Consider the following 25,690-nt stretch of genomic DNA (forward strand, 5'->3'; position numbering starts at 1 on the left):
CTGTTCGCTGGAAACCAGCAGTTCTTTTCACAGTTAAGCAGATGGGGCAGGAGGAGGGAGCCTAAGCTTCTTGGAGGGGCAGGGAGGGCCCTTGGGCTTCTCATGTCTGCCTTGTTAGAAAGAAGGTAGCCTTTGACGCAAATACTGATTCTATAACTAAATGAGTTATTAAATGAACCAGAGCTGGGACCACATTGATGCTAGCAAAATCAGTGAGAATATAGACATGTTATTTTTTTTTTAAGTAACACATATTTACATGAACGATCTGAATGTTGCTAAGGAAACCACTATTTTAATTCAGATCACCTTAGTAAATACTTTTCTCTTACTTTATGAGCATAAAACCATCCAAAGGGGGTACGTATGAGGGAGATAGAGGTATTTCTGGTTTCACATAAGTGGTTTTCAAAGCAGAAATTCACTCCCAGGAATCATTTCCCTGACCCGCTGTAAACTTTAGTTGACATGCCTTACAGAGGTGCCCCGTGATCTCTGTCTGGAGTTAATAGCCATGTGGGTCTGTTTTGCATGATTAGAAGGGATTTATAAAGCATAGCAAGATGTGAAGCACATCTCAAACTCTATGTATAATAGCCCACTGTTGGAGAAGGTTGAAACCTACACCCATACAGATAGCAAATTCTGTTTAACAGAGTATTATTGGTTTATGCAGTTTTTGAGGATGTAAACAATATGAATATTAAAGCTCCTTAAAGTTATGGATTTAAAACAAAAGCAGAAATTAATTAATGTAGATTGTTGCTGTTTAGATTTTTTTTAAGTGTATTTGAAAGTAGACAAATGCCCATATAGATGCTGATGGGGGTCTGGGACAACCTGTGTAAGTGACCCAAGGTTTCAGCTGCAGCCCAGCCAGGTGACTGGGGTGTGTATCCAGGGAAACCAAAGTCAGGAGGAGAAGCCGAGTGGTGACAGAGCTATGTGGGTTGGACACACCTGAGAAGCAGGTGGGTCCCTGACCTGGCACTGAGTTTTGAACAAAGCAAAATAGGTTGCAGGGTATAAAATGAGGGGATCCTGAGCTGGTCGGTATTAGGATCATCAAATGGGTTAGAGCAGATGATTGTGGGGTGAGGCTGTAAACCACAGGAAGTTTCCCCTGGCCTGGGCTTATGTGGGGCCAGCTGTAGGATAACCACAGGACAAGATGAATAGTTGGGCAAAAGTAACAGCTCCTACCATTCTAGAGTATATTAAAATATAAAACAAGGTTAGATTTGATTTCTTAAATCTATTCAAAAGTGTACATTTTAGGTACAGTATCTTTTTTGGGCATTTCTTGGTGATTCTTTAGACCAAAAAAAATGTTTTTCCAAAAAAAAAAGTGATATCTTTTTTGGTGGTCTTAGTTAATAAAATAAATTCCTAAATGTTTGCCACAATAGCTAGAATCTTCAAAATCAGGAAACTTTAATGACTTTTCATGGCCGTGAAAATTGGTATTTGGATTCTATATACTTTGATGTTTCAGTGAGTTCTATAGGAATAGGCAGTAAAACTAATTAAACTAAGTAACTAACTAACAAAGTAAAACTAACTAAAATGAGCCAGCAATACAAAAACAGTTCCCATCCCTGTAGGAAGGAGGAACTTTGGAGCTTACACTGGAACATCCCGTGGGGACTGAATCCTTTGTAGTCCCTTGCTGGGACTCAAGGTTTCCTTGTCCAGAGTTCCATCACATGAAAATTGGGGAAAGGATAGCTTCCCTAACTTATTGCAAGCTGAGAGTAAGGGACTAAGAACCTAAAAACGTAGTGCATTTATCTGTTCCGCAGCTTTCTTTGCTCTGTTCATAGGAGCCTGACTCTGAAAAACTACATTTCCCAGGCTCCTTTGCCAACAGGCTTCCTGTTAAGTTTGGCCAATGAGAGCACTGTTGAGAGGTTGAAGGGAGGGAGAAGGAGAAGAGTCAAGGTATTTCTCCCCAACCTCACCCACTTCATGCAGCATCTCTGGTAATAGCTACATCCCCTCTGTGCTCTCAGCCTCTTCTTGGCAGTCCCAGCTCTGGTCACAACCTCCTCCCTCAGTCCCTCCAGCTTCATGGATAATAGTTACTTCTAATCTCTGGTTTTCCTCATCTCCCCTTGTTTTCTCTTTTGGCTCTTCTAGCACCTTTGTTCCTAGTTCCCCGTTTTAATCTCTTCCAGTGAACTACCTGGCATGGACTCTGTTTTCCTAGCTGCACCCTGACTGATACAGTGTGTTTGAATCCTGGCACTACCACTACGTAAACTGGTACTACCACTAATTACCCAATAAGTTCCTAAGTCACTTATATCACTTTGTACTCAATGTCTTTGCAAAATAGGGAGGAGATTGCTCTGTAATCAATTCTGAAGTCCTTTTCAGCTTTAAAAGACCATGAGTCTCTAAACTTTGATCTTATAAAAATGTGTGTATCACTCCACGTCTGACTCGGAGATGTTTTTTATCATTTACTCCCCAGGACATGGCTTAGCCTTCATAATACTCTATGTGTACAGAATATGGTGAAGGCATTCCCAGTGGCTTCTTACCTCTAAAGGCTGATGTTGGCAGCTTTTTCCTTTGGAGACATAGAAATGTTGGGATTTTGAGAATGAGTTTTTATACAGTTTTGTATAGATTGCTAAGGAGTTGCCTGTGTCACAGAGGAGAGGCCTCCAGTCTGGCTCTTTGAATGCAAGTGCTTCTGTAATGAAGAATCTCAGGGGCTTTGAAGCAACTCTCAAATGCAGCAGTAGGCTTGACTGTAAAAACTCTCATCCTGTAGAGGTGAACAGAGGCTGAAGACCAATCACTATAATGACATTCTAGGACAAAGTGGTGTCAACACTTGCGCCTTGGAGGTATTGACAGCTGCCTTCCTGGGTTGGGAAGCCAAGGACAGCCCCTTACAGAGTGCCTGCCCTGCAAAAATGGGTTCAGAAATTTGTGCTTGCTGCCATCTGTGTCTTCTCGAATTGGTCCCTAGTCATTCTCCCCAAAGTGAATTGCACTGGGGAAGCTCAGAAATATATACTCCTCAGATTCAGCAAGGGTGGTGTGCTATGTGACTTACCTTAAGGTGCACTGGTTTAGGGCAGGGACAATATTAAAAATAGGTAACAACCTGCACAGCAGGCATACCTACCTGTTAGAAGCAGTCGCCAGGCATAGACAACCAGAACAGCGCCCCTGGTGCAACCCACTGGCGGTCAGCCCTGGGTTAGGGGTGTGTTCAGTCACCCATACCTATGTTTCCTGGAACCATGGGAAGAAACGGAGACTGTGGCATCTGAGGTGGATCCTTGTGACAGTAGCATGAGAAGGAAAGTGAACAGGATGTGGATCACAAGGAGTGGAGTGGGGTTTCTCCAAGGCCTGGAGCCCCTTTCAGATGGTCAGAGATAACAGGATTAGCTGATCTGACCTGCCAGAAACAGGCCTTATTCACCAGGTCATAAAGCTGGCATAGGGCCCCACCACAGGCACTGTCAACGCTGTCAAATCCCTTTACCCTTATGTGGTGGTCTGGCGTCCAGCTCCCAGAACTGCATCTCTCTGCCTACTCTACCCACCGGGTAGCAGACCAGGTAGCAGGCCAGAGGTGCTGGGAATAGATGCTCTCCCTTTCCCACATCATCCTTCAACCAGTGACTGGAGTCGGCACATAAATTCTTCCTTCATTGCACAGATGCGACAACTCAGGACATTCCTTATGGCCTAGATCTGCGTGGTTTACCTCCTTTTCCCACCACATCCCATGTAACCAATGAGGTTCCCCTGCCCAGTGTACAACTTGGGGCATCACATTTTGGTAAAAGTCAAAATTATCTTCTGGGGCAGGAAAGTACATATGTGGGACACCTTGTCTTTTTTTTTTTTAATTTTACAATATTCATTACAGCATTTTATAAGCAAGTGAATTTCAGGAGCTAAATATTATCAATTTTATGTCTTTAAATACTCAATTTTATTTTTACCCCAGTTTATTTTCCCTAGACCTCTACTTTGCAAGTAACATGAGCAAATCTGTGCCATTGAAAATTAATTACAGACAACCATATTATATGTTAAAAGTACAATACGTAGAATTTGCTGAGAATCTAGAACAGTGCTGACCAATAGGCTTTAAACTTTTTAAACTTTCTGGTAGCCACATTGAAAAATTAAAGTGGAACTAGTGTGACAAATTTTGTTTAGTGTATCAAAAATCATTTAAACATGTAATTAATACTAAAGCAGTGATTGAGATTTTTAAATCCTTTTTTGTTTTATTGCACTAAGTCCTCGAAATCTGGTGTGTATTTTACACTAATTCAGACCTGCCTCCTTTCCAGTGCTCAAAAGGCACATGTGACCAGTGGCTACCATATCTGACAGCACAGGTCTAGAACATACTGTGTTGTCTCACTTAGTAGATGAGAGAGCTGGGGTAATTATACACCAGTTCCCATCAGTCATTGTTTGAGGGCTGCTACAGGGAATGTCAGGGGCTTAATTCTTAGGCATTTAGCTGGCCTGCAGCAAAAGGTCCTCCGGCAAAAGATGGGGATGCTGGCAGATGGAATTGCAGCCTTGGAGGCTGTAGTGATAAGACGCCCAGGGACAGGAGCAGAACCACCCATACATAGCCTACTATGTTTTGCAATACCTTCACTTTGGTGCCTTATTATTTATTAACAAATTATTTGCAACACACCTGGCATTGGTGACTCAAGATAACTGTTAAGTTTACTGGCCTAGAGGATAAACTCAGCACTTCAACATTCAAGGTCCATGGGAATCTGGACACAGCCTACATATTCTATCAATATTGTCCTCCTACACATGTTATTGCTAAGAATGTCCTTTTCCTGCCTCTTTCCATGTTATTTCTGAGTCACTTCCATCCCTTTATCTTTTGTTTACTTTTTTCTCTGCTTGGAATGTCCTTCCTATTTGTCTGTCCCCCCATTTGCTCCTCATCCTTTAAAATGTGCTCATTTTCTACATCTCTTAGGGAACTTCTTACAGCAACGTCAGTCTACAGTGATTTCTTTGCTCTGGATTTCTCTTGCCTCTTATACTGCACCTGTTCTTTTGGCATGACTTGTCTTATCAGCTTCATGGTGCATCTCCTTCACATAATAATCAATTTATTTGGTGCCTTGTGCTCATATTCCTCATAGGAAGACATCCGATGAACAACCGTGGTTTTATGTGGTTTTTTTCATGTTTGTAATTTTAAGCACTAATAGTTGAAAAGCTCTGATAGTTGTCAACAAAGTGCCAAGAGGGAGATTGTCCAACAGAGCTGCTGAAGGCATCTGGAGTCATCCTGAATGCCTCCACCAATTTCAAGGAAAATTGTCAAGAGGAGAAATAAGCACTCACAATAGCTTTTGTAAAGAGATGACACCAGCAAGTATTCTAAATATTCTAAATGGTAAGAAGGCAACTACGGTTTCATTTCTCATCCTATACCCAAATAAGTTTTATGTAACTTTTATACCGTTTAGTTGTATTTTTATGTACTTGAGAAGCAATGGGCACACAGGGAGAATCGCTGGCCCAGGAGTTAGGAGGGCTGCCTGGCTTTGCCAGTATCTGCTGTGTGGCCTCAGGGAAGTGGTTAATTCTGGCCTTTATCTGCAAAATGATGACTCAAATGAGTCCCCATCCAGCTGTCAAATTCCATTTCTGATTTTATGATGTCCGCTCATTTTTAAGACTAGGAATTGTTTATGATTTTAAATTGCAGTGGCTGTAATTTATGTCACTGCTTTTATGGCACATTGTTAAAGATATCTGTGATTTGTTGGATGCTGAATCCTTACTCAGGAACGCGGCCCCCGATTTTGACATTTCTCCTATGGGAGAACATGTTCTGCTTCACAATGTCCTTTTAATATGATTTCCATGAATGGAGAAGCTAGTGGGTGTGGGTGTGGACAATCGATCTTAGCCAAATTTTTGTTGAGAGGGCTATCATTCCATTAATTGTAGGATTCACGGTTCACTTCCTTGATAATGCTTTGCGTAATATCCCCGATGGCCCTCCCCTAACCCCACTGTCCCTGCAGAATCCCTTCTTTGTCCTCTCGTCGCATACAGGGTCTCGTAAGGGTCTCATAAGGATGTTTCCTTATCCCTAAGGGTCAGCACGTAGCACATATTGACATTAACTTATGTCACACATGTTTGTTTCCTCCACTAGACTGTGAATTCCTTGAGGGCTGGAACCTGTATCCTTGGTGCCTAAATTGAGAAGGTAGTTTTAAAAAGTGATGGATGGATAAATGATTAGAAAGAGGAAGGGAGGGAGGATGGAAGGAGGAAGGCAGGAAAGGAAGAGTAGGTGGATTTGGCTGCCCTGTAGTATTATCCTAGTTGTCATTATCAAATATAGTTGTGGTTCATAAATATAATGTCAATCTTAATGCCAGTATAACAGGAAGTTTTGTGAACTCAAATACAGTTGACTAGAATGTGCTTGACTAACCCCTGTCTTAGCATCCTTTACTCAGGCTAAATTTAAACTAGCAACAAAAGAAAATAAAAGTATTATATTCTATAAAATATAGTTTATAACCACAAGTTATTTAAATAAGGTCATTGTTTATATCTTTAAGACTTAAGGAAGGTCTAAAATGATCTAATAGAAAACTATTAAACACCAATTTAGCTGCTTTAGTTTCTTTCCTTAGCATCTTCACCAAAAAATTATGTGCATAAATCTGTTTCTGTGATGGTAGAAAAGGAAGAATTTGCTTTAGTGACCTTTAATGGTTCAGCATAGGATGATTTGGTATGGAAATGTATTGCATTTACCCAATAAGGAACTTTGAATGGTATGTGTTTTTAATGTACAGTAATGAGTGAGGTCAAAGTACAGTTTCTACAGTGATCCTCAGGTACCACACGGCCACCAAGATGCCAGTAGCAGCATCTGACATTTGGAGTATTGAATGAATTGGCGCTAAACTTCAATATAAACCCAACATGTTCACAAACAGCTGCTGTAAGATGTATTAGGACAGTTATATTTATTATTTTTGATAAAACATGAGCAAGATGTTTCCAGCAGGCTGTATGTGTGCTGTAAGATAAACTTTATAGAAACTGTACAGTTTGTACCTTACGTTAGTGACTAATCATGCTTTTCATATAAAAGTACACCAGAGTCATTGGTGTACATAGAAATCTGACCCACTTAAAAGACTGCAAAATCAAATTAGAATTAATGGGAAAATTTCTCAGGGACTAAAATGCCTTGAAAATTAGAAAGATTGTTCTTCAATAAATCAGAAAGCACCTGTGAAATGTTTGGCACAAAAACACTGTGCCTCATTGTTTTATTCTTTTAGCAGTCCCGTCCGAGAGGTTGGTCTTCACAGAATCCTGTTTTTTTCAGATGTCATTAAATGACATTTCTTGCCAAAGCCCTTCCTGGCTGAGCTGGAGATTATATAAGAGTTGTAGCTCAGACAGCCTTCATGATGAAGGAAGTTTGACACCAGCTCCAGCTCAGCACCTCCATGGCCCGGTGACCTTGATCAGAGGGGGCTCCCCTGTGGGGGGCTCAGCATCTTCACCTGTAAATGTGAAGGTTGAACTCATGATCTGTTGTGGGGAGGTCATGCATGCCATTCATTCATTCAGCAAGGGTTTGTTGAGCACCTACTATGTGCCAGGCACCATTCTATCCCTGAGGGTTCAATGATGAGCAAAACCAGACAGAAGTCCCTGCCCCCTGGTGCCTAGATCCTAGTGGGGAGAGAGATCATCCTTAATCAAACAGCCACACAAATAAATGTGTCATGACAACCTTGGGAAATGCCATGAAGGGCTGGTGGAGCCCCGGGGCTGAAGAAGCTCATAATAGGGAGATTTATTTCACCCAGACGGGAGACCAGAAAGGGCATCCTAAGGGTATGACAGGCAAGGGGCTGGAGAACGCAGGCAACGGTGGAGAGGGACGGGCTTTGAAGGCACAGTAGGCACTGAGTTCTAAGCTCAGCAACTTGGCTACCTTATCTCCCTGCATCTCGATTTCCTCATCTCTAAAAATACAGCTGACGTCAAGAACCTTTCACGCTGTCATGCTGTTGCAGGTTTCAGGACAACTTGTTTGAAAGTACCCAGCACCAGGCAAACTACATTGCATTTCATTTCTAAGAATAGCTTTGGAAGCAGAGAAGTACTGTTTTGTACGTGGATTTTTAGATGTGAAGAAAGTGTGAAAACAGCTTTGAGGCTTCTTTTGTTAAAACGTCTGAGTTTGCTTTCAGCCCTGGAAGGTCCCTGGCTTCCCTTAATCATAGAGCCATGTTTGCCTTACTTGACTTTGAAAACCTGGGAGTGACCTTGCTGCCTGATTAAGTGACAGAGGCTTTAGGGGCTGGCAGAAGGTTAGACATCCCTGGCCTGATCCCTTGCCATTTACACACAAGGGAAGGAAGCTGATCACATGAATGACAAAACTGGAGTGAGCAGGCAGCCCCTGCCCCATGGTCCTGGGCTTTTCTGTCTTGCCTCTCTGCTTAATATTTCATTTGGAAACTATGGATACTTTCTGAGGCTACTTGTGGGTGCTTAGGCAATTCCTTCTTGAGATAACGCAAAGCTAATGCTCTCTCATAACTCTTCAAGGCCTGAGGATTACTTCTTTAATCTTACAAAAGCAAACAGGAGGACAGAAATAACCCATCAATTGTTTAAAATGAAAATGGCCAACAATAATAAATAATTGCCACAATAGCTTGAGGTCAGGGTCTTCATTTACTGGAGGCCATTCAAGAATTTGAAACTTTTCTCCAAGTTAATTTTTCACATCTTGTTTGGATCCTCAGAGCTCTTGCTTCCAAAGACAAGGCCATCAGATCTCTCATTGCACGTTATTCTTGTTGACGTGCCAGGCATGCAGGAAAGTGAGGTCCTCTCTTCATGGATGGGTAATGATGATCCCCTCCCCCACAAAAATGCATATTTCAAAGTTTTATAGCCTACTGAGATTTTGGAGAGTTCTCTTCTCTTTCATGCTGTATTAATGGTTGCAAACAACAATAAACATGTGCTTGTTAATTTAAGTGGAAAAGGAATTTATTGGAAGGATATGGGTTGGTTCAGAGCCTAGGCAGGAGGGAGAGGCAAGGCTTAGCCCAGGATGCCAACCCTGGGCTCTCAACTCCTCTGCAACCACCTCAGATGATCTCAGAGGGCCCTGGTGTCATTGGGCAGCCCTCAAAATTCGTGGCCCCAGTTGGCAGCATCCACCCCCCACACTGAGGCCACTTGACCACCCTTAGATCATGTGACTGCACTTAGTTAAGTGTCCACACTTGAATGACCAAGAGGAGGGCAGAGGGAGGGTCTGCCCCTTTTCCGCTGATAGTTCTTCCACCTCTCTTGAGATTCCCCCCAAACAAAAACGTGTCAGGATGCTGAGTGGCCAAAAGTAACAACTGTCCATTACTCAAACCCTCATATGCTTGATCACATCTGCCACTAACTGGCTGGCCAGTCAAAGATCGGCCTCCAGTGTGAATTTATTTTGTCCAAAACTCACATTATCTAATAATCCTCAGCCTCATGTGCATCTTCATCCTTGTCATCATCCTCACCACCATCATCCTCATCCCATTGATGGTCCATTCACTCCCCCGCTCTCCTGGGCTGCCATTTCCCTCCATCTCCTCACCCTTCAAACATTCCCCTCTCCCCCTTCCCTTCCCAGTCTTTGACGCTGCTTCTATTTCACTGCAAAGTGGAAGCAATCACAGGGGAACTTTCATTTGTTCCTACCACCCTTCTACTGATGCATCTGGGCCATGCGCTCCACTTTCTCACTTCGTACCAGCTGAGGCCAGCCCCTCCGTTTGTTCACCAGGCCATCCAGCAACTGTGCCCTGTCATGTCTTTATTAATTGTCCCCTGTCTAGTAGATCCTTCCTGTGATCATGTAAATATGCCATGATAATTCCCATCTGAAAAGAAAAAAACAATTCCCTTGAGCCCACTTCCCCCACCAGCTGTCAATCCTATTTCTCTGCTTTCCTTTATAGAAAAATTCCTCCAAAGAGTCAGCTGTGCTTATTGTTTCCATTTCTTCTCCTCCTACCTCTCTCAGACCAACTCCGATCATCCCTGTCACTGCACTTCAGCAGTTCTTATCAAGATCACCAATGGCCTCCAGATGGCTAATTCCAGTGGCCAGTTCTAATTCCTCATGTTAGATTGCAACATTTGACGAAACTGATTACTCCTTTCTTGAAGCATGTGGCTGCTTGGAGACTGTCTCTCTTGGTTTTCCTCTCATCTCCTTAGCCATTCTTTTTCAGTCTCCTTTGCTGGCTCCTCGTCATCTTTAGCTCCTAAACATGAGACCCCCTTCTCTAGTTACATGCATTCCCTATTGATCATTTCTAGTCCACCCAAATGCATATCTCCAACCCTGACCCCTCCTTCCACCTCTAGACCCTTACATTCAACTATCTCAGCATCTCTTCTTAAAAATCCAATAGGCATTTGGATTTTCTCTGCTGACCTTCTATACCCATGGTCTTTCCCATCTCAATAAGTGACCCCTCTTCCCTTCAGGTTATTAAATCTGAAATCCTTGCAGCCTATGCAAGAAAGAGAGGAAAGAGAGGAGTCCATGACTCCTCTCTTTCCCTAACACCCTTCATCCAATCCATAAGCAAAATCTGTTGGCACAACGTTTGAGACATCCAGAATATGACCTCAGCTTCCACCACTGTGGTCTAGGCTGCCATCTTCTTACACCTGAATTATTACAAGAACCTTCAAACCAGGCTCTCTCCTTCCCCCCACCAACCACTCACTCCGGACTGTTCACATCACATCCAGTGAGCCTTTAAACATTGAAGTCAGGTCACACCATGCCCTGCTCAGAGACCTGCAGGAGCTCCTGTCTCAGAGGCAAACCATGAGCCTAGGGATGGCCCACAATGCATGGTCTGCCCACCCCCACTCCCTTCACCTCTAAGCCCATTTCCTCCCACTCTGCCCCTCACTCACTCCTCTCCAGCCACACGGGTCTACTTGCTGCCCTTGAATACACCAGACACAACTTTTCCTTTGCTAGTTCCCAGATATCTGGGTATCTTGCTCTCTTTCTTTCTTCCGATTTCTGCTGAGAGGTCACCTCATCAGTGAAGCTTCCCTGACCAGCCTATTTAAAATTGCACCCCACTCTCCCTCCAAATCTGGTGTCCTCTATCCTTCTTACCTTTTGTAAGTTTTCTCCGTTGCTCTTATCACAATCTGACCTGTATGTTTACTTCTTTGTGTATGTGTTTTTTGTCTCCTTGAAGCTACAGGAAGGCAAGAACTCTCTTTTGTTCACTGCTTTCTCTAGCACATAGCGTAGTGATTGGCATGTAGTAGGTGCTCAGAAATATTTGAATGAATTACTATATGACCAAATTCCATGTATAGGTTATTAAATGTCTTATAATTTTCCAAGTTGGATGCACTAAATTTCACATGAGCCACAGGACAGCTTAGTGAGTTAGGCAACACAGGACCATAGAACTCCCCGTGCTTAGATGATGAAGCTGAGGCCCATGACGGCTGACTGAGTGCCCCGAGACGCATGGCTAGTTACTGGGCTGCCTGGGACTTGTGGTTCTGATCCCAGTAGAATTTCTGCCCCCACTCTCAGCTATCCCCTGATGCCTCATGTTATATCAGTGAAAGCTTCAGAAAGCTTTCAGTGAAAACTTTTCATTGCTGTTCATTTTTCCTTGCAGTGTTGATGACAGAACCCCGTATCTAGCTCTGGGGGCTGTGAAGAATATCTCCCTAAACATCTCCATCTCCAACCTCGGGGACGATGCCTATGATGCCAACGTGTCCTTCAACGTTTCCCGGGAGCTCTTCTTCATCAACATGTGGCAGAAGGTAAGAAGGACCCACATCTAGTGCATTTGCTGACTTTCATCGTACCTTGGAATATGCAGTGATTCTGCAGAGATTATTCCTTTATGTGGAGGATCGTTTGGAATTATTATAATTTTTTCCTCCTGAACTTAGAAAGCATTGTTGGTAAAGCCAAAGAAGAAACCGTAAATACCCACGGTGCATCAGTGCCGTATCCGTCCGTATCTCACACTGTTTCCCATCCCTTCTCTCTTGTGAAACCCTCTCTGCACAATTTTATGTCTGGCCCCTTCTCTGAGATGATACAGTCATCATCTGCAGCACACGCATGTTCTGGAGTATTCCCACTGTAGGTCAGTAGTTGTTGTGAAAAACCAGATAGGAAATGAGAACAGATCACTGCTTATCATGCGCGTTATCACCAATGATGCCCTTGATGTTTTCCATTCGAGGGTCATGAACATCTGCCTCTGCTTTGGCATATTGATTTAGTCCTGAGATATTTTAGTGAATTAAGGAAATTAAATTATTTCCATGAATTGAGTGAGTTTTAAAGAGCGACTTAATTTATTTGCATGATTGATGTTTAAATAGCATGACTCAGAAAGGAAAAAGGAGCTGGGTTTCTCTCTGGTCCCATAATCCCCCTCAGTGAACCACTTTGGGGAAGAAAGAGTAATGGGTCTCAACCGTAGGAGGCAGGAGGAATGAGTGGACTCGGATAGACCGTCTTCTACCTGGTGGTTGTCTGACTGTGGGCAGCTGTTCCAATGGGAAGTTTTGCAGCTTTTCAAAGTGTTCACAGATTTGAACTGCAGCGCCTTTATGTCTGTGTAAAAATGGAGCCAGAATCCCGTTCCAAGGGAAACCTTGGCCCTGCCCACAGGTGAGCGCTTGGTGTGCCTTCGGGCGGTGGGCAGCCTCTGTCCAGGCACAGGTCCTGCTAGGCTCAGTTGTTTGGACAGGACTGTGCCAACCCTGCCCGGCTTAGGGGGCAGCTGGGGCATATGGAGACATCCTGAAAGGTGCTCCAAGAACGTCCCAAGAGGTCATCTCAGACTCCCTGATGCTCCGTAGCTTCTGGAGCTCCAGGGTAGGGGAGGCCACAGAGGCACTGAATGCAAGAAGGGCATGCTTTCCAGCCACTTCTACACCCCCAAAATTGTCCCTGATTTAAGCCCAGTCCAGAGGGAGCCAAGAATCTTCAGGGTTCTATTACCTGGCTGTGCACTGAATCTCTTTTACAGAATGTCATGTGCTGTGATGGGTCTTCTTGTGGGGCGTAGGAGGGTGGATGGGGGGAGAGGGGTTCACTCAGGGACCAGACCTGTGGAACTCACCTTTATGGTAACTAAGAGGATGTGGCTGGTGACTGGGTCATCACATTGAATGTATTCCTGTCACTCAGGACCCATGGGAGAACTTCCTCTCTGTCTCAGAATTAGGAATAACTTTGCTTTTCCAGAGCATTTTGGCTTGTTCATATCTGTGGACACAGTCATCCTTATAACGAACTAAGCTTCGTTGTCTCTGTTGTCTGCTAGGAAGCTCAGAGCTTGCCCCACTCTGTTAGTACATAGGACTTGGTGGTATAATTTATAAACTAAGTAGCCTCCTGCATCTTGCTTTACTTCCCTTCACCATGTTTTTCTTTTTGGCTTGGAGACTGTATAGTAGTCTATCATAGGATATAGTATGGATTGCCTATGAATTCCTACTATTGGATATTTAGATTATTTCCAATTTTATTCTCTTTTAAATAATATTATGATGAATATCTTCTACAGAGATTAGTATGAGCAAGTGGTTATATCCTTAATCTTATAATTATTTGGGGAATGGGAGGTAGCATTTATTGACCATGTGTTACACACCACGGATTTTACATACATTTTCCCATTCCCTCCTTACTGCATGTGATCCAGGTGCACCTGATTTATTGGAGGAATGTTCTCAGGAGAAAAGAAGTGAGGGAAGCAGGTTGGGGCAGAAAGGGCTGAGTAAGGGTGTAAAATCCAGCCTTGGTCTGGGTTGTGGGGTGGAAAGAGGTGGGGGAATGTCCTAGAGCATAAATCACTCAGCAGAATTGTCCCCCCTTGAAGTGGAAGGGGAGCACCATTTCCACCCTGTCATCATCATTGACCACTGGGGACGGTGGTGAGTAGCCTCCCCAACATCCTGGACGAGGGGACTCTGGTCAGTCAAGGACGATGCACCTGAGAAGGACACAGATGTGTCACTGGCTACTGTAACTGATTATGGAGCCAATGCGAGCACATTTTTATCTCTTTGGCATTGAGTCCCAGCAACCTTTAAAACCTTTGGCACAGGGGACACTAGGTTTCAATTTGGTAGAAAGTTGACAGGGTATCAGGGGCCCTTCAGGATGTGGTGGGCATTAGTCCAGTAAAGGTGGCAGGGCACAGAGACATTATATCATGCAGCTGCTGCAGAGGCAGGACTGGCTAGAAAAGCAGATGGGTGAGATGGCCCTCAGTGTAGCAGGAGAAGGAATAATAGAGAAAAAAATTCCCTTCCTGTGACTACAACCACAACTGCAAAGTTAAGCAACTGGGGAATATAAATGGCATCACTCAGCTCAGAGCAAGATTTTAATGGCACGCAGCTGGGTAATGAGGGAGACAGGAGAGGGCCCACCCACCATGATCCACCTACCAGAATCAACATGGGCCCTACAAAAAGGTTCTAGCACATTAAGTAAGAAAAGTATACCTCCACATACAGAGGGAAAGCATACCTTTTAAAAGACTATTAATAGAAAACAAAAGTAAATTTTACTGAGCATCTGCTTTTGTTTTTAGTAAAATTCAAGAAAAAAATGAACCCAGCAAATGATCAGATAGTAGAACAACAGACTGAGAAGAAAGGGGAATGGGCTGAGAGAAGCAAAAATAAAGGTTTTGAGTGGGATAAGGAAATATTATAATGAAACCAAGAAGACAATGAGAGAACCAAAATATGTGTTATGGGGACTTCCCTGGCGGTCCAGTGGTTAAGACTCCATGCTTCCACTGCAGGGGGCCTGGGTTCGATCCCTGGTTGGGGAACTAAGATCTTGCATGCCGCACAGCATGGCCAAAAAGAAAAAAAATATGTGTTATGATCAGGAAAGAGCAGAATTGGCAGTACGGGAAGTTGATTCATTGTTGCAGAGGGTGTATTTGAGGAGGTCTCTGATAATTCAGAGAAAAAGAACAGAGCAGTGGAGAAGGATGGCAGTGAAGACTAGGTATGGAAGGTGGAGGCTGGAGAATCAGCAAATAGAAACAGTTCCAGAATCACTGGAATAGAAGACATGAGTAGATAGCAAAGAAGGATCTCCATTTTCTTGGATGGGTGCTGCAGACATTAGGCAAAAGTGTTAAGAACAGTTTAATGTTTACACATAGCCTCATGACATTTCTAATTTTACAGGTATAAAAATGATACTACTCGTACCTAACAGAAAACAAAGAAAGCCATTTTCTACAGATTTCTGTAACATTAATAGCAATAATTAGAAATTATTGTTCCATGGTGAAATAAGAATTCTATACCCAACCAACTTGCCCTCTATGGTAAAGGCAAAATAAAGATATCCTTGAATATATAAGAATTTGTAAAGTCTACTAACTCTCCTGTTTTGGATTCCCCCCAAAGCAGACCTAGACACACTGATGGTGGTGTAGGTAGTTTAGAGAGTGGTCTCCGGGGGTGGGGGTGGGGCATGGTGTGGGAGTGGTGAGTTTTGATGGGAAGGGACGAGAGACCAGAGAGTGTACACGGAGGGGCAGGTGGTGCTGTGGGCAGTTCGGGCTCCATCCTGCTGCAGACCCTCTGAGAGACAGAGTCTAGAACACCCCTCAGACTCACTGCTCTGCAGGGTAAGGAAGCTGCTGGAGGGTTTATCCACCAACTCCTGCTGCTCATCCATGGAGAATCACTCCAAAGGCATTAACTGTCCAGCCTTTGCAGCCTTCCCTGGCTCTGGGCCACACTTCCTGGGGCCAGGAAACAACTCAGGCAGAGAGATGGGGCAGCTTTGGGCCTGGAAGGGGACTGGCCTCAAGTGACCAGCCCTCCGGGCGTTTCCAGGGAACATGAGCAAGGCACTGGCAGCATCTGCCACAAAAGTCATGAAAACTTGAATAGCCGTGAAACTCTTCCTGAGAAACAGTTACTTACAGATACAGCATATTGTTGAATAAAAAGTGTATTAAAGCCAAATAAAAAAAGTAAGCAAAAACAATTTTTACAAATATTGAAAATATTAAGCAAATGTAAAAAAATTATTGCCTCAGTAAATACATAATTTTATAGATTAATAAAAATAAGCCTATAATCTGTTTTACCATAAAAATTTGAGAAGAAACTTAATCTTGTCACTCCTCCTGCTTCACATTCTTCAGGATGGAGCTCAGGCTCCTCAGCTGTTCATGAGAGGCCCTTCCTGGCCTGGTCCTTCCTGCCTCCCTTCCTCCCTGACCTCGTTGTTCACCATCCCCCACATACATGCTTGAATCCATTCATACTTTATTACTGAAGCTGCCTTTACCCAGGAATACCCCAGCCCCAGTTTGTTTATGAACTGCTCCAACCTCACATCTCAGCTCAGGGGTCACCCATGCAGGCCCCTCGCCTGGCTGCACAGGTGATGTGGGTAGATGGATAGTTGGGTGGAAGGGTGGCTGACTAGCTGTCCCCCTTGTCCAGAGTCACAAAGCAACTCAGGGCCCAGGCCCTGACTACAAGGTCTCCAGTCTTCTCTGTCATCACACAATTAGTGATATATCAGTTTCTGAGACTGAACAAAAAAATATCACTTGAGATGGAATTTTCTATCTCGTGCGAGGCTTCTTTCATGAATTTGTTCTTCCTTTAAGGGAAGACTGCTTATAAGAATGTGGGCTGCACAGGGATGACTTTTCTCTCACCTACATAAAGCTAAAAGAGAGAATAAGAATGGAGAAAACATGGTTTGGAATACCACTGCATCATACAACTTTAGGGTCACGTTCACCTTGGGCTCTATGTGAGCGACACCTCAGAGTACAGTTCCACAGAATACAACATGAATGGTGCCCTCTGGAGTCATACAGCTATGTGGCACTGGAATCAAGATAAAAGTTGAGTTGTCATTTCTTGCCTTGGTGCTACTTGGCACAAAGGGACTTAGCTCTTCTTGCATCCGTGGAACAGGAATGGAGTTGTTTGGACAGCAGTGATTAAGTATCCGCTAAGTGCCAGGGACTGTACCAGCTGCTAGGAGACACAAGGAGGAATAAGCGCTGGTCCTAGCTCCCAGGGAGCTCAGAGCCTAATAGGGTGAAAGACATATCAGGCAGCATTTAAAGTACAAGATGCCAACTGCTCTACAGAGGTGGTGAGAAGTTGCTTTGAGGCACAGAGATGAAAAGGTGAAGCAAGTCGCTACTGTGACAGCTAGTCTTGGGTTGGACAAAATCCCTAGACAAATGCTAGGGGTAGACGGATGGGCCTCTGAAGAGTTGGTGTCAGCCGGTGCCAACATTGCAGACCTGGGGTCGGTGGGTGGGGTGCGTGAATTTATTTGGGAGGTGAAGTCCAGAGCTGGGCTGGAGTAAGGGTGAGACGGCAGAGGAGAGCAAAGGAGGAGGGACAAAAGGAATCCAGCGAGATGGAAAGAGGTTGCCCATGAGGGACAAAGGACCAGTACCATTCCTAGTGGCAGGGTGATGTCAGGACATTTTAGGAATGCTGATACCTGCTATTCTGTGCTGAAGTAGCTTGTCAGGTAGGACTCCTGCACTCATGAATAACTCACATGAGCAAGAGAAACTCAAAAAAAGAGGCTGGATTCATGAGTACATCTTTATGATATTGACTGCCATGCACACGTGGAAACAGACATGGACACGGACATTGTAAGCTTCAAGCAGGTGCAGGAGAGCTCCCAGCTGACTTTTGGGTACAAAGGGGATGCAGCAGTCTGCCTTAGAGTTAGGGAAGCCCACGCTGGGAAAGAAGAGAGAGGAAGGGCAGGCTCCTGACCTAGTCTCTTCTCCACAGCGTGCACTCTTGATTTGGGTCTCCCAGATGCTGACCTTGAAACAAGGAATTGAGGTCAATTCATTTATTTGAGAGGTGCAGGAAACACTGGTAAGGAAGTGAAGTGATACAGGCAGGTGAAGGCAGCTAATGAAGAGGGTGCTTTTACACCAGCTACCACAGTGGGTGATGGGGCTTCATCCTGCAGGGCAACTCAGGAAACAGGACAGAACACAAGCTTCAGGGGTGAGGGAGCTGGGGATTTACACCTCCTCCCAAAGAGTCAGTGGTTGAGGCCTTCTCTGGGTGTTCATTCGCCAGTACTAATGTCTAATAATGCGCATGGCCAGAGCCATCTACATGGTTCTGGAACAATGTTCTCAGGCACAGAGATGCAGACCCTGGCAGCTGGAAGTGGGCTGGAGCAGCCTGAAAGGTGCAAGCCATCTGAGCAGGGCTCACCAGCACCTCCACCCTGAGCACCTCACTTTCTAGGCTTCCAGAAGTTGTAAGTTGGCCTCATAGCACTTCACTGGGGTTCTGAAGGCGCACACCTCACAGTCTACAGGAGTGGGGCAAGGCAGGTGTTGTAAATGGGTGAAGGGGGCTGGGTGTGGGACAGTAGGAAGCAGTGGAGACTGTGGGAAAATGGAGAATTCCAGCCTATTCCACAGAAGGCAGCCCACGCCCAGCAGCGGTCACCTGTTGCCAGGTGGGAGTGAGGGCCAGTTTGCCAGACTTCCTGTTTTTCAACAAAAGCCAGAAATCCACATTTTTATGTGAAATCTCATGGTGTTGGCAGCTAATTAAAATATTCTCTGAACATTTTATGGGCCAAACAAAACATGTCCGCTTGACTGCATACAGCCTGTAGGCCACCAGTCGTGACCTCCCGCTTTGCTGTTTTCCACATGTTCTAGTCCTGTTGTCTTGCCTGCCTGTTTGGCACATGGACCTGGATTTCTGGTAGAACCTAGTTTGTCTGCAGCCTTGATGGCACTTCAGGTCTACCCCTGGGCAGCAGATCAGCTAGCCAGAGACTGGAGTGTGAGTGTGTATTGAGGGGAAGGAGGGAATTGGAGAGGGTCAACCCAAATGTGGTGTTCGTGACATTTTTTTTTTTACTTTTTTTTAATTTTTGGCCATGCCGCACGGCATGTGGGATCTTAGTTCCCTGACCAGGGATCGAACCCATGCCCCTGCATCAGAAGCATGGAGTCTTAACCACTGGACCGCCAGGGAAGTCCCTTACCTTGTTTTTTTTAATTGAAGTATAGTTAATTTACAATGTTGTGTTAGTTTCAGGTGTACAGCAAAGTGATTCAGTTACACATACATATATCTATGCTTTTTTGGATTCTTTAACCATATAGGTTATTATAAGATATTGAATATAGTTCCCTGTACTATACAGTAGGTCCTTGTTTATCTATTTTATTTTATTTTATTTATTTTATTTTTATTTTTTTAACATCTTTATTGGAGTATAATTGCTTTACAATGGTGTGTTAGTTTCTGCTTTATAACAAAGTGAATCAGCTATACATATACATATATCCCCATATCTCTTCCCTCTTTATCTATTTTACATATGGTAATATGTATATGTTAATCCCAAGCTCCTCATTTATCTCTCCTCTCTCCCCCCGCTGTCCCCTTTGGTAACCATAAGTTTGTTTTCTATGACTGTGAGTCTGTTTCTGTTTTGTAAATAACATTTTTGTAGATTCCACATATAAGTGATATCATTGGGTATTTGTCTTTCTCTGACTTCACTTAATATGATAATCTGGAGGAGGGAGACAGGTGAGGAGGATGAGTGATCATGAATCAAGTGGGGAGAACATAGACCCTCCACTGTGATGCGTTTGATCGCATTCGGAGCACTTCCTGTTCGTAAGAAGTGTAGTTACTGCTCATCACCCATTGGTTGTAAGTCACTGGATTCAACTGATGAGTTGTTGCATCACCTCCTAGTCTTCTGGAGGAGCTGCAATAGAGGAACGGGCCTGTGTCCATTTATTTCCTCCATGACAGGGTCTAACATGGGAGGTGTGACAATAATGTAGAAAGATGCTGGAAGGGAAGCCCAGTCTTGCTTTTTCTGAGGAGTGAGTGCTTTGAGTTCTGAATTAAACTCAGCTTCGGGGGGGGGGAAAAGCTGCAGGGCAGCTTCCGCAGCTTTCAGTGGCTTATTCTTTACGACAAGACACATAGAGGGCTAACAAGCTTGTTTCTCTTGTAAAGTGATTCTTCCAGCTACATCTACATTTACCCCAGAAAGGGCAACCCCTTCTAAAGTTCAAGGCAAACCATTCAAGGTGGCGCCAGGCCATAAGACTGATCCAGTTTCTAACCCAGGTAGATCAGGAAAGATTAGACCCTGCCATGTTTGTATACCTTTATGTTTGTGAGAGTGCCCTGGCCTGTTCTCAAGACAAAAGGTTCCACACAGAAGCTGCATCCGTACACAGGGACAAAATGAAATGTATTAAGTGGAGCTGGGCAGCCCAGCATCGTGCTTTGGAAGGGTTTGTGGGCGGAAGTGCGTGCACCTCATCATTCAGCGTGTAAACAGATTTCATACAGCCTTCCTGCACCCTGCCACTGCCCCCATTCATGGCAGGAACTGATTTTCATTGTGTTCTGTTTTCTCCGGTGTCTCTTGTCAAGTTAATAGTAGCCTCGAGTAAAATGCAACCCTTAGATGTTTATAGTCATCTTGGCCAGGCCATTAAGATGATGCATGAACTTGCTGCTTGCCCTTGTAAGAGAGCCCTGAGGGTGGATATTGATACTCAGAAAATAATAAGTCTTTTCCGCCCCTTTCCTGTTTTTAATCCAGTGCCCCAAGCCCCCTGGTGCTTTACCTTGAACTTCCTGCTTAATGCCAGGCAGAAAGACCTCACCTGGATCCAAGGCCATTTGAAGCTCTTAACACAGAGCACATTCTCTCACTCCAATGGTCTTCCCCATCCCGCTTGTCAGAGGCAAATCCCATGTTCCCTAGAGCCCCTCGAGTTTCTGACTTATTTCTGCCGGCCCTGACCTTCCTCCTGGAGAGGAGGAGCGTGGGTGGTGGGGAGCAGGGACCAGGCCAGGTTTGCAGGTCCTCACCTGGGTTACCTGTGGCCATCGCGCTAGCATTTTTCTGACCCCATCAGAGCTGTCCTAACCCAGAGTGAAGCTGTGCCTGGGAGGAAGGCTGGGCCCTTTCTGTGACAGCCAGCAGCGAGGAAGTGGGGGAGAAACCCAGACACCCGTTTCAAATCACACCGTGGCCTCAGTGTTCCACGGCGGGGTTCAGTTTTCACGTATGTGAAAAGCAGCATTTGTGTATTCACTGCGTTGGGAAGGAAAGCTACGTTTTGCTTGAGAAATGTCAACAGAGCTGTAGCTACGGCAAGGATTTTTCACGGAAGAAGTTCTCCAGAGCTGCAGGACTTGGGCAGATATGTGCGGGGGGAGTTTAGAAAACATGTGTTAAACCTCTGTATTTCTTTTCCTAATGAACTGCACAACAGCAATTTAATAATTTCCTCTTTTAAGAGGAAAGGGGGAGTCTTGGATTTTAAATATTTTTTATAAAGCAGCACAGCACCTCTTAAAAAGAAAGCCATGAAATTCATCTGCTAAGTCCAACAAAAGAAAACTAAAAAAATCAAGAAGAATTAGGTGTTTCAGGCTGGGTTTCCTGCAGCAGATCCCGAGGTGAGGATTCGTGTCAAGTGGTTTATGAGGGATGTGCTCCCCAGGGAGCTTCACGTGGGGAGTGGGGGGAGCAGGGCAGGAAAGGGTGCGTCTCAGGCGAAGTCCTGAAGAGGGTGGCCTCGCCTGAGCTCTGAAATGGGGGCCACACCTCAGCACTGCCACTTCTCAAGGCCAGGAACCTGGGCTTTGGTTCTCCCACGAGCACTGGTCATTGGTTAAGGGCCAGTTACGGAGGAAATGAAGTCCCAGGCACTTCCCACTCTCTGGGGGTGAGGTGTGGATGGAGCAGCTCCAGAAGCCAGAGGGCAGGCCTCAGAAAACCCACAGGTGCTGGCTCGTGAAAGCAAATGTGCACTGAAGCCAGAGGGTGGACACATCAAGGGGACCCAGGGGATGGCGTGGACCACTAAAAGCACTTGCTACAGCAGGATTACCATCAATGGGTGCTCTTTGTGATCTGAAAGTATATTACAAGCATATGGACAAAGATCTTTGAGCTCATGAGGTGTTTTCGTGATGTTCTCAATGTCAGTTGCACACAGGATATTTCTGCCAGCTCCTGAATCAGGGAATCAGCAACTGTGGAGGCCCTTGGAATTTAAGAGAGAACATGAATGCACAGCTGTGGTCCACTGCAGTCCAGTTTTCCAGAACTGTCATTTCATCACTTTGAGGCCAGCCTTACAAGGAACATCCCTGCTCCCTGATGGCCACTGGCATCATTCTTCCCCAGGCACCTGAGAATAACTAGCCAGCCTGTCCTGTTCTCCTAAGCAAGTAGATTAAGCGGCTGATTTTAAAAACCAGTTAGAAATGTGTTTGGCTGCATGTAAGTGATCCTAATGAGATTTTGATTTTTCCTTTGTAATAATAAGTCTCAAAGTGGACTGGTAAGGACTGGTAAGTAACTGTACGATGCCATCAGAAACCCAGTTCCTCTGTCTTTCCACTTAGCCTTGCTTCTTGGTGTCCACTTCCAACAGTGCAACTGTATTCCAGGCAATAAGAAGAAGAAAGATAACAGGCCTGCTCCCTTTTAAAGAGCTTTCCTGAAGCTCCACTCAGCATTTTCCATGTACATCTCATTGCAGAACCATGTCACATGGCCACCCCAGCCACAAGGGAGGCTGGGAGATGAGTTTTGCTGGCTGGACACACTGCCACCCCAAACACAACCAGGTTCTGTTTACGGGGAGGAAGAGAAGAGTGGCATTGGGATGCATCGGCAGAGTCAGCCACAGCAGGAACCTGGGAGCGGTCGTTTGCAAGTGTCTCTGAGATACAAAGCAGAAAGGGAGAAGGAGGGGTCCCTGGCGGCACAGTGGTTAAGAATCTGCCTGCCAATGCAGAGGACACGGGTTCAATCCCTGGTCTGAGAAGATCCCACATGCCGTGGAGCAACTAAGCCCGTGCGCCACAACTACTGAGCCTGCGCACCTATAGCCCGTGCTCCGCAACAAGAGACGCCACCGCAATAAGAAGCCTGGGCACCGCAACGAAGAGTAGCCCCCACTTGCCACAACTAGAGAAAGCCCACACGCAGCAACGAAGACCCAATGCAGCCAAAACTAAATAAATTGATTAATTTTTTAAAAAAAGAAGAAGAAAGAGGGAAGGGCAGGGAATGAATCACAGCCAAACAGGCAAGTGACCGGCACAATTACTGTCTTATTTTCCTTCTGCCAAAGTTTTTTCAAGCTCTGCATTACTGCATTTAGGATTTTTTTTGCAGTCGCCCTCAAGAATACCTTTTGGGGAGATCTAGTTTGGCCATAGTCAGGTGCAGCAGAGCCCCTGGTGAGAACCAACAGGTGATGTGACCCAGTTCTGTCTAATAAGCAGTGCCCAAGGGGACTACTCCTATAGTAGACGTTGGATCCTGATAAAGTATAAGATAATTTCTATCTGTCCACCTTATCTATCATCACTGATACCTGCATTTCTTATTTTCATAAGATGAAGCCATTCCAATCAAGATGTCACTGTATTTGGATTCAGGGCCTCCAACAGAGGTGCTCCTGCTCTACATCCAGGCCAATCTGTGCAAGAAAGGTCAAGGTCCAGTACCCCTGTCCTTCTGACTGTTTAGTATATATATTTCCAGCCCCTTCTTTACTGTTCTATTTATCTGTTTCCGTGCTGTGTCTAGTTTGGCATCTTCCTTCTTAAAATGTAAAACTCAGGCCTGCACTGTTATCCAGTGTGCCCAGCATAGAGTTATTATTGCCCCAGGTCTAAAAATGATATTTCTGTTAACGTGGCAGCCACAGCACACTTGTATTTATTTGTGATGCCTTTATTCTAATTTTTTCTGGTCTTTTTATGCTGTTTGGAAGTTGTGTCATTTATAGCCTTGCTACTCAAAATACAGTCATGGACCAGCAGCACAGCCTCACCTAGGAGCCTGTTAGACATGCAGCATCTCCACCCTGACTACCCCGATCTGCTGACCAGTATCTGCATTTTAACAAGGTCCTTAGGTATTTGCCTGCATAGCAAAATTTGAGGGAGGTCTGAGCTCCTGACTTTAGGTCATCTAACTTGGTAACTTACCAAGACATTGATGAGGACCCTGAATGCACTTGGAACAGAGGCCTGGTGGTGCTCTGGGTGTGATGCCCTCTGGGCAGACATGGAGCCGCTCACGGAGTGCCTGGGGAGGGAAGGAGGAGGCTTTTATGAAGCATCCTTCAAGCACGGGGCTGGGGGCTTTATCTCATTGAACCCTCACCACATCCCTGTGTGATGGGGGCTCTTATTCCCAATGTATAGATGAGGGAATCGAGACTCCCAAGGTTAAGGGAACACAATCATTTTATGTTCAAGACTCGTAGGTTAATGAGACTGAGGTCACACAACCAGTAAGTGGCTGAGCTGGTGCTAACATCACCTTTTGGCCCAGCTTTCCTTGTCTGAGCCACCAGGAAATCTCTCAGATGCTTTCCTGAAAATCTGGTTGGCCGACTGGGGAAATCAGTCTCTGTCTCCGTGGCTAGAGGTGATGCTGCTTCTCTCTAGTGCTAAATTTTAAATGGCAGCCATTCTACCATGCAGGAAGCAACAAGGTGAGCTCTTCCGTAAAGGAACGTATGCTGGAGAAAACAGGGAGGGGTCCTGAGGCCTCTAGAGGAAGGTCTCAGGACAGTGTGCGGGGGGCGGGGGGGGGGTCCCCTTCCTAGAGGTGACAGGGTCACTGAGCTGTGAGCACAGCTGCCACACACTAAGACTGAGATAAAGAGAATGTGTGTACAACTAGAGAAAAGGGGAAGGTTCCCTGAGCCAGAGAGTAGACTGTGCTTGAGACTGGCTGTGTGACTAACAGGTGACATGCAGACAAGCATCACCTCCACCTGGCCGAATCCAGGGCTCATTTCTCCGTTCTTTTTTTTTTTTTTTTCTGGATCCATCAGCAACTATTAGTATAGTTAATTACTTCATTTTGGGGGTTTCATTTTTAGTCTTTAATAGCATTTTTCCCCTTGAGATACAATTTACATAGATTAAAATACATACATCTTAAGTGTGCAGATCAATAATTTTTTGCATATATCTGTATCCATCTAACCATCACCCACATCATGAGTGAGAACATTTCTATCAGGAGAGAAGGATGTCCAAAGTGGGATCCTAATCCCCCCAGACCAGTTCCATTTGCAGGAAACAGCAACTCCATTCTTCCTGGCTCCCTCTTTCTCTCTCACCCCTCAGCTGTCCCACCATGGCCTGCTGGCTGGACCTGCAGAGTCCATCCCTAAGGCAATCACTTTTTGCCGTCATCATTGCTTCCATCCTGGCCCAGGTCACCATCTTCTTTGCCTATTATTGGCTGCAGTGGCTTCCTTCCTAATTAGACTCCCTGCTTCCACCCTTGCTCTGTTACACTCCTTTGCATACAACCCTCCGATGGCTTCCCATCTCATTGTAAAGCTTCGTTCCGTTCAGTACCCATAAGGCTCCATAAGACCCAACCCAATTGCTGCTTCTGTGAACATATCCACCCCTCTCCTCCTTGCCCTCTCCACTGTAGCCGCAATGGCCTCCTTGCTGTTCCTTTCAACACACCAAGCTTGTTCCT

At 45.0% G+C, this 25,690-nt stretch overlaps 1 protein-coding gene across 6 annotated transcripts in view; it reads left to right on the forward strand.

The window, feature by feature from the left end:
* Positions 1 to 25,690, forward strand: part of ITGA9 (integrin subunit alpha 9) — a 355,586-nt gene that overhangs the window by 206,629 nt on the left and 123,267 nt on the right. For all 6 annotated transcript variants that reach the window (XR_009505770.1, XM_059939171.1, XM_059939172.1 and 3 more), the window contains exon 18: positions 11,748 to 11,898. Coding sequence is in view for 5 of the 6 variants with exons in the window: in XM_059939171.1 (XP_059795154.1) it covers positions 11,748 to 11,898 (151 nt within the window). In the remaining variant the exon portion in view is untranslated. The remainder of the gene's footprint in view (positions 1 to 11,747; positions 11,899 to 25,690) is intronic.

The sequence above is a fragment of the Balaenoptera ricei genome, chromosome 11 (genome assembly GCF_028023285.1).
Source record: "Balaenoptera ricei isolate mBalRic1 chromosome 11, mBalRic1.hap2, whole genome shotgun sequence".
NCBI lineage: Eukaryota > Metazoa > Chordata > Mammalia > Artiodactyla > Balaenopteridae > Balaenoptera > Balaenoptera ricei.